Source organism: Oryctolagus cuniculus, chromosome 7, assembly GCF_051225735.1.
Source record: "Oryctolagus cuniculus isolate XC-2025 breed Fujian yellow rabbit chromosome 7, ASM5122573v1, whole genome shotgun sequence".
Taxonomy (NCBI): domain Eukaryota; kingdom Metazoa; phylum Chordata; class Mammalia; order Lagomorpha; family Leporidae; genus Oryctolagus; species Oryctolagus cuniculus.
The window spans coordinates 106,635,082-106,650,535 of record NC_142873.1 but is presented as its reverse complement, the minus strand read 5'-3'; the positions used below and the strand labels follow the sequence as shown (position 1 = coordinate 106,650,535).

The 15,454-nt window shown below is 42.6% G+C and overlaps 1 protein-coding gene across 8 annotated transcripts in view; it reads left to right on the top strand.

Moving 5' to 3' along the window:
* The first annotated feature begins 2,855 nt into the window (after nt 1–2,855).
* Nucleotides 2,856–15,454, top strand: part of SGIP1 (SH3GL interacting endocytic adaptor 1) — a 229,971-nt gene continuing 217,372 nt past the window's right edge. For 2 of the 8 annotated variants that reach the window (XM_070078328.2, XM_089337272.1), the window contains exon 1: nt 4,289–4,582. In XM_070078328.2, coding sequence (XP_069934429.1) covers nt 4,573–4,582 — 10 coding nt within the window. In that variant the 5' untranslated portion in view covers nt 4,289–4,572. Of the gene's footprint in view, nt 2,965–3,861; nt 4,145–4,288; nt 4,583–15,454 lie in introns of those variants that run through there. The other 6 variants (XM_089337275.1, XM_089337274.1, XM_089337270.1 and 3 more) reach the window with 6 other exon arrangements.

The following is a 15,454-nucleotide window of genomic DNA, read 5'->3' as shown; positions in this document are numbered from 1 at the left end:
CCTTAAACGTAGATTTATATATATTTTGATCTCTCTTAAACTTTCCTTTTATGTTAACTTTCTCCCCCACCCCTATCTTGAGACTCACTTCTTGTTACAGTTTTCTTTCTAAAATAAACAGGTTTTCCCCAAACACTAATATTGGGATATAGTGAAGCAATCAGATTCCAAAACCAGACGTAACAGGGCATCAGTACTATACAAATGTTGTTTCATAATTAAAAATTAAATATCTAGTGACTTCTTCAGTTAAACTTTTGGCATGGGGCCAGTCACAAACATTACTGCCGAGACTGGCATTACCCATCCTGGGTGGAACCCCTCCATAATCCTTGATTTTGATGCAGGTCAGTAATTCACTCAATCTTGTCCACAGATCCTTTGACTTCCACTTCAGACTTACATAAGTATGCCTCTACTCGAGCAGCTAGAAACTCTCCTTTGTCCTTGCTGGCAGGCAAAAGCTGCCAGTGATGAAAGTGAGGAAATTTGGACCCTAATTTAAAGTGCCTATTTTTTTTTTTTTTTTTTTTTTGGACAGTGAGAGAGAGAGACGGAGAGAAAGGTCTTCCTTTGCCGTTGGTTCACCCTCCAATAGCCGCCATGGCCGGCGCGCTGCGGCTGGCGCACTGCGCTGATCCGAAGGCAGGAGCCAGGTGCTTCCCCGTGGTCTCCCATGGGGTGCAGGGCCCAAGGACCTGGGCCATCCTCCACTGCACTCCTGGGCCACAGCAGAGAGCTGGCCTGGAAGAGGGGCAACCGGGACAGAATCTGACACCCCAACTGGGACTAGAACCCGGTGTGCCGGCGCCACGAGGCGGAGGATTAGGCTACTGAGCCGCGGCACCGGCCCTCACCTTTCTTCTTGAGCAGAACTATTTTCCCCCAAAAATTGATGAAAAAACAAAATTAGGATATGTAGCCTATTCTAATCAAATAGCTGGGCAGATTCTTTCTTGGAAGAAATGCTTTGTCATTGGATAGCCTTATCATTGGCAATAGCATCTTTTTTATAAAGAGTATAACACACATGGCTGATAAAGTTGCAGTGAAGTTTAACCAAGCTTAGGATCAGCCTTATAACCTTTCACTACACTTCCCTTTCTCGGTCCCTTGGTGACAGTCATTTCTGTTTTTCCTATTAAACACCTACCAACCCCAAGAATCTTGGAGCTAACTCTCTGCCTCCAACTGGTTGTCTTGCTGCAACTTTAAAACAAGACGGTTGTGAGTCCACACTAAATCTGAGTGCTCTAACACAGAGCAAGACTTCCACCAGGAGGGGAAGGCAGGCAGCCCAGGTTCCTCTGGCTCTGCTGCTCTCTGATATCACTAAGCTTGGCCTCCACCCCTCATCTCAGTACCTGCACTCACCTTCCCTCATTCATCTTGCATGAGCCTTTTTCTTATTCAGAAGTCCTTGTCTTTAGAATTGCCACTCCAAGTCCATTCCGATGTTTTTGTGAACTCTAAAATCCCATCTCTGTAACAAGACCTTTCCTGATTAACCTCATTTGGTTCCAATCCTTCTTCGGCTTTGCAATCTCTCCAAACTCTCCCACGTGTTATGGCTCTGAATGCCTCACCTGGTCTTTTCCCTCAGTTGCTCTCTGTGGGTGTGGCACAACTCCCAGCAGACTGCAAACATTTTTGGTGCATGCCCTAGTCATTGGGTGGTAACAATATGAATTCTAAAAAGTTAGCATGGGGAGCCTACTATGCTCCACACACAATGTTAAGTAATTTACTGGCAGAGTATTTAGAACCCTGTTTGCCACAGAGTAAACCACTAACACAGGTGTGCTGTTACTATTCCCAGCCCTAGGAACTTGCCATTTCACAGAGAAGGAAACTCTGAGGTACCAAGAGTAACATAGCTTGCCCAGGATCACAGAGCTCTTTAGGAGCAGAGACACACACACAATTTTCTAAGTAGACCACACCTACTAATCAATCCTTTTTGCAATAATTCCCCAGCTGTTTTCCAACTATACACTGTACCAAAGGTGGCTTTTACTTTGGGATTCCTTCTGCTTTTGAAATTCAATTGCTGCCAGCGCCGCAGCTCACTAAGCTAATCCTCCGCCTGCGGCACTGGCACTCCGGGTTCTGGGTTCTAGTCCCGGTCAGAGCACCGGATTCTGTCCCGGTTGCTCCTCTTCCAGTCCAGCTCTCTGCTGTGGCCTGGGAGTGCAGTGGAGGATGGCCCAGGTGCTTGGGCCCTGCACCCGCATGGGAGACCAGGGGGAAGCACCTGGCTCCTGATCAGTGCAGTGCGCTGGCTGAAGTGGCCATTTGGGGGTGAATCAACGGGAAAAAGAAAGACCTCTCTCTGTCTCTCTCTCTCACTGTCTAACTCTGCCTGTCTAAAAAAAAAAGGAAGAAAGAAAGAAATTCAATTGCCACAAACAAGGAGGCTTCAGAAATTTGTGGAAAATGGAATTTAAAGATGTTTTTAGTGCAATAAATTTGAAAACCACATTATTTTCAAAATATACATTTCCATAAATTTCCTGAAGACCCCCACATATGGAGAAAGTCACAAGTATTTGTAACTCCCTGTAGATTTTCATTTTGAAATTTAAAGGCCAGCTAAACATGTATCCTTAGGGGGAACAACAAGTTGTTTTTTTTTTTAAACACACCTAAGTTGCTTAGGAACTGAGTTTGTGCTTTTAAGTATTAATATGCCACTTCGGTAGCCTCTTCATCTACATTTGCTGTAGCATCCCGCAGCCACCAATAGCTCCTCTTTGCCCTGGTACAAAGAGAGAGACCCTGTCCGAGGCTGAGCAATATTCTGTCACAATATAAACGATCAATAAAATTGTTAAGAGATTTAACCCTGATCATATAACACAACTTAGTTCTTACAGTGACTTGGCGCGCATGCGCATCCCACCCTCACCTGGGCTTGGATCCTTTGCAGCTTTCCTCCCAGTCATCTGTGAGGTTGCCAAGGAGGTAGGGCCCAGGTCTACTACCCCTCCAGGGTTTCAGAGGGGCGTTCCCTTCCCTCCCATGTCTCTGGTCCTCCCTCTCACAGGCCACCTTGTCCTGTTCTTTAGCTGTCTGGGCCTGGGGTCCACTGAGTGTCTCCCTGGATTTCTGGCGAGCAGTCAGGTGACTTTTTGGCATCCTCACCAGACACCACATTGGGTGTCATAGCCTTCCCAGGAGGCTGCTGCTGGGCCCCCAGCTCCCAGCCCCGAGAAGCCACCAACCCCCTGGGCTGCACCCACAGCTCCAGCCACCCAGCATTGGCGAGGCTCCGGCTTTCCACGCCGTGAACCAACGGGGCCTGAAGACCCCTCCAGATGCAGGAGGCGCTTGGCGAAAATCCAGCCGTTTAGAAGTCCGTTTCTTACAGTTGGCAGCTGCAGCCACAGTGGGTGGTGAGCAGGCGACCCACCTGGGGCCGCAAGGCGGCTCACGTGCGCTGGCTCGCAGGATGCCGCGGGCTGGCGCCGCCTGTCCGGGGCGCCCCGCGGGCTCGCGGCTGCGGCCAGGCCCAGGGGCCCAGGTGCTGGCGAAGGAAGCAGGCGCGCACCGCGGTCCTCGCTCGGGCAGAGGCCTCCGCTCCTGGCCTGCTGCCGGCCCTCCTGCCTCCCGCCCCAGAAATGATCCCAAGCGCTGCCAGCTTGATTCCAGAGCCCCACTCGGTGCGTTCTTTTGTTTCTTTGTGTTAATGACAGTTCCCAGCCTTTCGGCATGTCATGCGCAATTACTCCCCGGGCCCTCTCCAAAGCAGCTGGGGAGAAATTGCCTCTGCAGCATCCCTTCGGGAATAATTGTTTATGATGTGACGTCAGCCGCGTTGATTTCCCCTCTTGAATGAGAGAGAGAGAGAGAGAGAAACTCACAGATGTGTGCTGAGGCCACAGAGAGTGACATTTGGAATTCCTTCAGGGCAAAAGGAGATTGGAATGAGAGCTTCAGCGTGTGCTGCTAAGATTTCAGGCTGCACGAAATTATTAAGAAGTTTTTCTTTAAAAAAAAAAAAATCTGCAGCGAGCCACTTAGGTGCTCCTTCTATCCCAGAGTCTCCCTGTTAAGGTGGCGGCGCCCGATCATTATTCTTGCGCACCCAGCCGCTGCCATACGCTTAGGACGACGAGGAGGGGCGGGGGAAGTGCGTCACCAGGTGGGGAAGGGGCTGTGTGTGCGGTGACAAACGGGAGGCCCTGGGGGGTGAGGGGAATGGGGCCGGGAAATAGGTTCTGTGCTCTCTCCGGGGGTATTGTGTCAGGAGATGCAGGCTGGCTACCATGTGACGCGGTCCAGAGCTGAAGGGATTGGCCGAGGCAGCGCAGGCGGTGCAAGCCCGGCCGGCTGGCTGTTCCTCTCCCTTTCTCTCTCAGCATCTTTCCCCGGGAGCCTGTAGGTGAAGCCGCACCAGCAGCATCCATGGGCTGCCTTTCGGGTTAACACTTGTCTCCTATGGTTTCTGCAGCGCCGACAGCCGACCTCAGCAGCAGCAGCCTTGGGAGGACTTAGCTGGGACCTGGATTCCTAACCCTCCTGTGTTTTTTCTCGGACTCCTTGGAAATTAAGGAATGCAATTCTGCCACCATGATGGAAGGTAGGATGCGCTGTGTTGTGGTTGACTGACTTCAGGCAAGGTCTGAGCAGAACAGCATTGAGCAATGTGTGCAGCTGGTTTTGTCTCGGTTCCAGAACCCGGTGGCCAGGGGTTTGCAAGCAGAAATGCTGCAGTTTGCTTGCAGTGGACCAGGGCTCAGACTAATGGAATCAAACCAGAGGACTTCTGCCCGGTGCACAATCTACAGAGCTCCCAGCTCCTTAGGGGAAAGAACAGCCTGAAGTGTTTGCAGCGAGCCGAGATAGAGCTCAGAAAGAGCTTGCAGAGCAAATAAGTTGGGAGAGGAGATAAGGTTTTCTGTGCTGGGTTCCTGGGACTACGCTGATTAAACATTTACAATGGAAACTTGTTTTCTGAAATTGACATGAGACAGGAGAGGTCATTGACAGAGTTATCCACACTCTCATTTTCAGTGAGCTGTTTAAAATTTTTACACAATCTTGTAAGATATTTGTATACCTGCAATTTACATCATATTGGGGAGGTGGGGGGTGCAGCAAATTTGGTCCAAAAAGTGTAATTTTATGAGGATGTCATTGCAACCGAATGTGAGCAATATGAGGGGAAAATCCAGGCCTCTTGGCTACTGATTCAGGGTCTTATCAAGTTAAAAAGAATTTTGTGTTTCCTAAATGCTTTCTCTGTGCAGTGGTTCTTAGCAAAGCATCAAATGATTATCTGCTGATTCTCTTCCTGTATTCGACATTAAGTATAAGGGGGAGCTTTCCTGGAGGGGAGAAGCTATTTAAACTCTATTTTATTCTTGCAAATGATCCTTCCCAGCTCGAGACAGTGACAGGCAAGCTTGCCTCAGAAAAGCAGTAAGCTGATCAGGAAAGAAGCAGGCAGCTCTATGCTGGCTTTGATTTTCTGTTTTCACACTACAGGATGGTGCAAAACTCCTGGCCTTTCCTAAGATGACAGGCAGAAATTTGTCCCCAGCCTGGATTTCACAATGCAGAAACGAGTGCATAATGGGTCTCAAATCAGCCATGAAAATGGCACAGAGGCCACCTCTTAAGCCAAGGTCTGTCCTACAGATTTTAAACGTTCCTTAGAAATTCACCAAAATGGAATAAGGCAATGATGGTGTAAAAAGAAAAACAGCAGTGGAGCCTGTACTTATTTGGCAGAAATGAATTCTTTTTGCTTTCACTGTCATCATGTCAAACGCTGTTAATGTGATTTGGGGGAGTGAAGGATCCTGGAGTCAACACCCACAGCTTTTAGAAAATAGCCTTGAAGGGGAGACCGGGTCTCGTTTTTGTTATGGAGCCTGGTCTTGTTTGCAAAGGACTCTTTAGCTAGTTCTTTCAATACAGGCCCGAACTGCTAATGCTCTGAGATTAAATCATTAATTCAAAATAGATTTAATCTTTGAATAACAAGGCAAGGCAAACAGAAAGTGTATTATTTATGTACTTTTTGATTAAATGTTCATGTAGACTGTCATCAGAAAAATAATCTTTCCTATAGAGATACACTCTATTTCTCCAGCTAAATTTCATATAGTATTTCTTAAAAATACAGCTGCACACATTCTGATCCGATTTCCATCTTACATACAGAATCAGAAAGGCTTTCATTTTACTTCTTGCCTTGCAAGCTGCAGAACTAACGGGTCTTCTCTTTTACAGGCAGTACCATGTCTTGAGGTTCATTAATGATTCTTCTGGTAATTTGGTCTATTGTGCCATCTCAGAATGTCAGTGCAAAGCCCTGTGATAAGCTTATCTGGGCTGCCTAAACTGAAATGAGAACTGTAACAAAGACTTGTGCTGGAGCTGAATTAGCACTATTGCACTGGGTTAGCCAAATTTATCTAATGAAGGATGTTATCTTAGCACTGGTATCAATTGGAGGTGACACTGTGAATATAGTTGACTTCCATCAGATCATTGCAAGAGGAATTGGACAGGTGTTCCCAGTGGTTTAAAAATTTAAGTGGAAATACTATTTTTTCTACCTGTAGTTTCTCTCTCCAAGCTTTCCAAGCTTTTTATCTACATGGTTCAGGGATCTTAGAAAAGCAGGAAGGAACCTTAGCCTAGAATCAATTTGCCTATCAATAGCCTTACAACTTAGTTAACAGTCTTTTTGACAATATATGTTAATGTTTATGATATTTCAACCCTGAATTTCACCTTTGAATTGGCCTTAGTCTGAAGATGTTGGGTAGCCGTTATTGCCACTTAATTCATCCCTTGAGAAAACCAGGCTGTTACATCTAGCTCAATAACCTTGGAAAGAAAAGAAGTCCCCTCCAAGGTACCCTAAAATCCTACCCTCTGCTGAAACATCAGTGATTTCTGAGATTGTGCCCCCAATATCTAGTTAGTTAAAATGAGGTCCGTTCTCACCTCATCCATGTGTCTCACACACACAATAGTCCACACACACACACACACACACTTCTAAGAGAAGGTGTGTTTGCTCTTGGATGTGCACTCACATGGCTGAAGTGTTTTTGTCTGCAGCTCAGAGAAAGCCTGGCCATGGCAACTTTTCAAAGCCACTTCCCCAATCTGTGTAGAGCAAGGGTAAACAAATATTCAGCAGAATGGCTTGTAGTTTAGTTTTGTGCTCTCATTTGTGCAGAACAGGATATGGGCTCCATTCATTTAATGCCTATTGCAAATCTTGCTGGTAGGTGAGGAATGTTACTTCCTTCCCTGGTCATTCTAATATCTTGGGAGGAGATACATAATACTGCAGGAATCTCAAGAAGATTTGGCTCCATAATTCACTTCAAATATTATTTTTAAGGGACTCTGATTTGTTGCTGCTTGCATTCTTTATTTTTTGGCAGTGGTTGGTATTGAGTTGCTTCTTTCCTGAACCAAAGTCACGTGATATGGTGCCTTCCCTACTATGAATGTGAAGGGAAAGATGGTGATGGTGATCAAAGGGGTTATTTGCTGAGAGTTGTATGTATTAACTATGCTTACAATGCAGGATAAGTGGTTAGGGCAACAATTCAAGGACGAAAATTTTTCCATTTATTATCATTTAAGGATAAAATAGTGGTGTTTTTTTTTTTTTTTTTTTTTCTGTACTGCCTAAGGTAAGTGAAATAAATTCAGGGCTTCTTAGCTTATCTATTTGTGAGGCTGCCTGGAAAGTACTTTTCTTGTCCATGCAAAACTAACTAAAGGTGTTTTGTGTTTTGATTCCATATTCAGGCTCTTAGCACAATATTAAAAAGATACATTTTTGGGCACCATGGTTCCATACTAAGTAACATTTTTTTTTTAATTAACAAGCATAACTGTAGGAGATTTTTGAATTTAATTGCAATGTTTATGATATTTACTACTGAAAATAATCTGCAAATACGTGTATTCTGACACAAAATCAGAAAAATGGTGAAATGAGATTTGAACTCAAGTCCATTCAACAACACATGTATTTAGTGCTCTAGCAACCTTTTCTTTTTACTTTGTGTAGAGGTGGGTGTTTTAACATAATTGAACAAGAGAATTTAGCTTATTTGGTTGCATATTCTGATGCTATTTTCAATATGATTCCTGGTAGAAACATACTTTTAATTCCATAGTAATGACTTTTCAGTCCAAAATCATTATTTAAATTCTAGATTATTTGTTTATGTTATTGTAATGAAATTTATAAATAGTAATGGCTGTTATTTCTATCTAAAAATGGGTATAAATATAACATTTTATAAATATAAAATATAACATTTTATAATATTTGGAAAATTCTTTGCCCTGGCCAAAAAGGAACACAAAGTATCTTGAAGGTGGAGTTATTCATTTCATAGTTAGCTGAGAAGTTTTAAAGGGAACGCTTCTGAATCCCTTCCCCTAAATGATAAAGTTACTTTAGAAAATCTAAGCATGTGAGATTCTAATATATGTTCCATCACTTATGTAATTTCTCCTTTTCCTCAGGGCTCTGTGTCAGGAAGAGACTCTTTAGATTAGAAGTCTTCATCCTCTTCCAGGGATCAGTTGTAAATCTCTAAAAGGAATATGTAGTCTTTTTTTTTAAAGTATCAAAATAAACCATCCTAGAACATTGGAAAAATTCTTTCTGTTGCCTTTGACACATGCTCTATCTGTATTTCAAGTAAACATGTTACAGAAGGTCACCAGACCTCAATTTCTGTGTCCCTGAATGTTGGTTACCTGGTTACTTGGAACATGTTTTCTCATAGGAACAGTGATCAAAATGATGAGTAAAGTATTGCAGTTGTCCACCAAATACCATTAGCCCAATATCTAGCAGAGATACTAAAAATTTTCATGAGCTATGAAAAGAACCATTTGGCTACCACAGTAATTATCCAGAACAGAGTTATGGCATTGTGTTTTTAATTTCAAATAGTGCTGCTTGAGTTTGTGCTTAGATTTCTATCATTATTTATCTGTTACCTTTTTCTTTAATTTTTATTAATACAGAGAAGAGATGTCGTGCATTTCATAGTTGCAAGTCTAAGAGCATAACCATAATATGCCCCCCCCAATCTCCCTCCTTCTTTCCTATTTTTTTCTTTAATTTTTTGCAAAAGCATAATTTCAATCAACTCTATAATCATAGGCTTAATGTACCACTAACCATAATATTCAATGAACTTGTAACAAAGATATTTTAATTAGAGGACAATGAGACCCTGGAGAGAAAAACTGAAGGCATTTTCAAGCAAATTTTCAGAAGTTTTTGAAACTATTGACACTGGATTTTTCAGTTTTGTTCGGTTTTGCCTCCATACTGTGGCTTACGTATTGTTTATCAATTTTATTATAGGAACTACCCTGAAATTGTGAGTAAGTCATTACACAAACTCAGAGATGGAATTAAAAGAGGGAGAGATAATTTACTGAGATAACTGAGTAGAAGTTGGAAGGGAGATAAAAGGTAGGGATTAAAATGGATTTGGGTTAGTATATCTGAAGAAATTCATGAGAAGTTAGCTGAACAAGGAAGGGGTCATAGAGAAAAGGAAATTGGGGAGCATGGTAAAAGCAAGATCACCCAGACAGTAAGCAGGGTGTAGGGGAGAGACATTGAGTCTAACTTATTGTGCAGTGACTAACAAATGGGTGGGCACTGAACGGCTTGCCTACTGATGGGAGAGCTGTTGGGGAATGGCATTTAGCCTTGGAGAGGGATATGTCTCCATTCTTGGGACTTGTATCCCAGTTCAGTACATCTGCAGGGTTTATAGAAAGATATTGAAATAGATTTGATGATATTATTTTCTAGTTTGAAAAATATGAGTGTCTTCCCATTTTTCTCTAAAAATCCACAGCCTAGATGCTCTGGCCTTCTGTGCCTCCTCCAGCTCATCTGATGCCCCTCTTATACTGAAAGCTACACTGCCTGGCTTGTAGTGTATAGAAAAATTTGTCCCGCTTCAGAGCCTTTGCTTTGCCTAAAACACTCCCCCAGCTCATGGTATTAGATTGTCTTGTAGTCCTAGAAAAATTGCTACCTCCTCAGGAGGCCCTCAATATTTTCCTTGACATACCAGGCTCTCAAATACATACCCTGGGCCACTAAATCTGTCTCAGTCCCTCTCCCTCCTCAAATGTGTACTTATGGTTTAATGTATGTGAGCTGAATCTCTCCCTTAGTGGTAAGCTCCACAAGGCCTGGAATCTGGTATACCATACTTACCCATGCATTCTTAGTCTTTGCCACAGGTAGACAATTATCATGTTTATTTATTGAATATGAACAAAACTAGTTACAAATGATTCAGATGACTACATACTGTTCATTGTTAGGTATTGGAGGGATTAAGGAGGGACATAAGGAAAATAAATTACTAATTTACACTCCAACTGGATAAACAAAATCTGAAAAATTAGAAAATAAGACAATGTACTGCAAGGTGCTAAATTGTGAGATAGAGATAACATATTTGAGAAGGAAAATAAAATAAATTGTTCATTTCAAAATACATACTTAAAGTATTTGGGTAATTAACTCCAAAGAAATGTCCTATTTTGAAAGATACGTGAGGGGCATAACTATTCAAATAAATGTCCATAAATGCCCAGAAATTCTAGAGTCAGTTTTGTCAGTCTCCTGTATGTTTTTGTCTTTTCTCTCTTCCTTTGCCCTTCCTTGTACTTCTGTCTTTCCCTTTTCCACATTTTTATTCATCTATCCCAACTTTCCCTTTTGGGGTTCTTTTTCCTTTTCTCTGGTTTATGAACAAATCTAAAAACCAGAGAGTATGACTTGGAATCTGGGAAAGTATGTTTAAATAAATAAGGAATGTTGACAAGTGCAATGTTGAAAGATGTATTTGTCTGCACAGTGGCAGTGACATGCGAGATTGTTTTTATACCAGAGTATTCCTGATTGAAAAATCAGTTACTTTTAGGAGTTCAATGTTCTTGTTCCATTTGTGCAGTCAGGGGTTGTTGGTAGAAAGAACAAAGACTCAGAAGTTAGATTTGGGTTTGAATCGAAATGCTATGACTGCTTGAGAAAGTTGCTTTACATTCTTCGGCTCCGTTTTCTTGCAAACAAGAATGAGATAATTGATCTGCCATCCCTCGAGAACTTCCAGTGCTAAGAGCATCTCACCTTTGCTGAATGATTTTGAGTCCCACATCTCCTTCCTCTGAGGTTTGAATTTTAATGATTGATTCTTCTTCCTTTCACCTCAGAATTTGTCCCTGACATACAAATAACGCGAACACATCACTTTCTTACTTTTATTCCTTTAATCTTCCTCTATTGTTGTTTTTGCATGTATGCACAAGTTAGTTTTGCATCTTCACTGGATTGGAAAACAAAAAATGCATTGTTGCAACCTTCTTATATGGCATGTAGTATTCAACAAAAATTATATATTGAATGCATACTGGATATCAGGTACTGTTCTAGGTGCTGAAGTTTGGCAGTGAGTAAAACAGGTAATGCAAAGTGATTTTAAAAAGTAATAAAATACAGAGTAGATTTCATTGGGATGAGTACTTTGAAGAATACAATGGAGTGTTGAAGTTATTGTCAGGAGTGGTGATGGAAGATTTCCATGAGGAGACATTTGGGCAACAACCCTAGGGATGGCAGGAATTGAGAGCAGACGTATAATTATTTGAAGGGTCAGTTCACCAGGCAGGGAAAGAATAGCCTCACATGCTTGGAATGGAGGTTTGTAAGATAGGACTAGGAGTGAGTTGGGTATGTGGGCCATGAGTTTGGGTGGGCTAACAGAGGAGCGATCAGGGAGGGGTCTCAGAGGGGTAACATGCAAATAGGCACCCATGAGTCCTTTGCATTGGTAGGAAAGCCAGTCTGTCCATGCAGAAGTCGCTTTTTGTGCCTGGATGATCCATGTGTCAAACTGTGAGGAGGCATTCATAAGCCTGGGGTCCTTGTACTGGTTCTGTGTGTTATGATGGTGCCTCTCAAACTCCTTCACTCTACATAGCTAAGTAATGGATGAATACCATGTTTTTTCCTTAGCTTGTGAGTCCAAACCCAAAGTTCAAACTGAAAGCTCAGCTATAAGTCTTAAGTTTCAACATTTCTGTCAAGATATTATCCCCATGATAGGAGCCACTTCAGAATCAGAATTGCAAATGAACTCACAGATTTTTCGACCACGTGCCAAAGATCTTTATTTTTATTTTTGGTTCATGCCAACTGCAATTATGTATCAGTGATATTATTTTTAGGATTTTTAAGAGGCTGTGCAGAGTTACTCATGTTACTCATGTGATCTTTAACCAACAGGACAAGGAAGAAACTATTGTGTTCACTAAGGACATTGTCATAAGATTATATGACATGTTCGCATGCTTTAATGTTTAAGAAAATGCTCTATTCATTCAACAGATAAATGTGGAACTTTCCCCTTAGTCTTGGGTGCTGTTCTAGACACTGTGGAAATGATGGCCAAAAAGGCAGTGACGGTATGCATCTGTAGAAGAGTCTAGTGTATGCTATCACATACTCATGCATATGTTTCATTCTTGCAGCATCTCAATGTGATAGAAAGAATAAGTAATAAGTCTACCCTTGTTTTAAACAGAAGGAAACTAGCGCTCACTGAATCGAGTGGGCTCAAGGTGATCACCTTACTATGTAGCAGAAACAGCATTGATTGGCCAGGCTCAACTCCTAGTCAAGTGCTCTTGATTTGCATAATGATGTAACTGGAAAGTCCTGCTCATATCTAAAATTGTTTGGCCTGATCTCTTGCTAACAAACAGCCGATCATGTACATTTTGTATGGTGTCCCAAAATCCGTCTTCAGAGCTAAGCAACTTAACTTTACTATCAGATCATGATCTTTCCAACTAGCCTTGCACTTGGAGAAGGTCAACTAATACAGTAATAGTGTTTTACCTTACTGGGCTCCTTTCAGTTACCCTAATTGTTTCTTAAGATTTTATAATCAGACAGGTCATGATATGATGTTACTAGTGCAGTGAACTCTAAACTTTCACAGCTTACATTCTACAAAGCATTTATCAAAAAGTCTGGCTCCCACCATGAACAAAGCCCCCTTTTTTCTCTGAGAAGGACAGCTCAGTGTTCACTGATATTCTGTGAAAGACATGACCATTATCATGAAAACATGATAGTGTGTGCCATCATTTGAAGATTACCAAAGCGATTCAACCTCATTTTACAGCTGAGGAAACCAAAGGCAAATGAAACAACTTAACCAAGGATTTTTATTCTCACTGTAAGAGAACAAGTCAAAGTTTATTCTGGTAATGATTCTAAAAATGTGAATACACAAAGACTTGGAACTCATGGTATCTTTCACGTTCAAAGGTGTTGAGGCTGGTTGGGTGACAGCCAAAAGACACACAAGTGAATGTGTCCCCAGGGTCCTTGTTCTACTGAGTACACATACAATGGGGCCATTTATAGCTCTCTCCTCTGCTTCCATGGCTCATCCATCCGCTCTCGGTGAGTCAGTACAGTGCTGTGGGAAAGATCAGAACTCAAAGCAGACATATACTCTCACTAGCTGTGTGACCTTGAGTGATTCTGGAACTTGGTCTCGGCTTCACCATTTGCAAGGAAGGAATAATGCTAGATCCTTACCTCTCACAGTTACTGAGAAAATCAGAAGAGATAATAGATAAGAAAAATCTGAAATATTTGGGTGAATGCCCATTATTTACTCAGCTTGGTTGTTATTGGGGATTGGATTTCTTAGCATTTAGAGCCTGGAAGTTTCTGCTTGCTATTTTACTTACGATGTGGATTATTGCTTCATTTCTGCAGATAGGTCCTAAAGCTTTCTCTCTTCTCTCCACTGTACTGTTCATCTGCCAGCACATCTTATCATCCTTTACTCCCAATGGCCATGTACATTTGGTACATGTACTATCCCTTTCCTGTTCATGGATGCCATTACTTGTCAATCACATCCATCTTTTTCTCTGGCAAGCATCCATCTCAATATATATTTCCAGGCATCTGCAAACTAATGGAGCTGGCACATAAGATGGCATCACTTTGCTTTCTCTACCATGGGAAGTTTCCCAAAGTTGAAATAAACCAAATAAAACTAGAATTGAGCTGTGCGTCAGCCTTTACAAATGCCCTTAGTGAACCCTGAAAATGACATGTGAAAAATTTTTCACATCATTAGGTCTGGTGACAATGGTAGGAAATGATTACCGAGCCTTATAGAAGGTAGGCTCCTACTCCCATGATACTGAATTTACCTCTCAAGTTTCTCCCAGCCTCCTTGTGTTCCTAATCGGAAGAACTGTGTCTACTAGGTGGCCAAGGTAGAGTCAATGTTTGAATTCATTCTTGATTTATCCTTCCCTCCTGTCTCACATGAGTCGATCCTTAAGAGCTACAGAGTATCCTTCCTAAATAGCCCATGACCCGTTCTCTCTCTTTCCTACCTTATTAGCAAATCTACTCAGAACTGCTGCATCCATCTCCAACATATCCTCCTCACAGCTACCAGGAAATCAACCTCCTCACATGCCTTTAATTGTTCTCCAGGCTTCTAAGATGAAGTCCAATGTCTAAGTGTACTGTGCAAGTCTTTCACCCACAGAATGTCTTGAACCCTCCTCTCTCACTGCCAGGTTCCTTGCCATTCTCGTTCCCTTGCATTTGTTATTTCTTCCCTTAGCTGTAAGTGATCATTCAAGGTCAGACACATGTGCCATCTTCAATGAAGCATTCTCATATCCAGCAGGTTGAGAGTTAAGAGCTCCTTTCCTTGTGTTCGTGTAGCTCTCAATCCTTACCCTACAAGGACATATAGCACAAAGTCAGAGAACACTAGCTTTGGAGTCAGACTAAGCTAGGTTGATGCTCATGTGTGTGACCTTGGGAAGCTAATGAACCTGTTTCCTCAATCGGGAAAAGGAAACTGATGTTAATGGTCTCTTTCTCTGGGTAATTTAACATGTAAGATTGTAAGAATTAAATCAGCCGGCGCCGTGGCTCAATAGGCTAATCCTCCACCTTGCGGCGCCGGCACACCGGGTTCTAGTCCCGGTTGGGGCGCCGGATTCTGTCCCGGTTGCCCCTCTTCCAGGCCAGCTCTCTGCTATGGCCAGGGAGTGCAGTGGAGGATGGCCCAGGTGCTTGGGCCCTGCACCCCATGGGAGACCAGGAAAAGCACCTGGCTCCTGGCTCCTGCCAGGATCAGCGCGGTGCGCCGGCTGCAGCGGCGGCCATTGGAGGGTGAACCAACGGCAAAGGAAGACCTTTCTCTCTCTGTCTCTCTCTCTCACTGTCCACTCTGCCTGTCAAAAAAAAAAAAAAAAAAAAAAAAAGAATTAAATCAAGAAATGCACTTGTATCATGCAGGGTTCTTCATGAAGGCAGAATTGATCAATGGAAGGCATCTTTATATCTGACTTCAGCTATCTATGTATC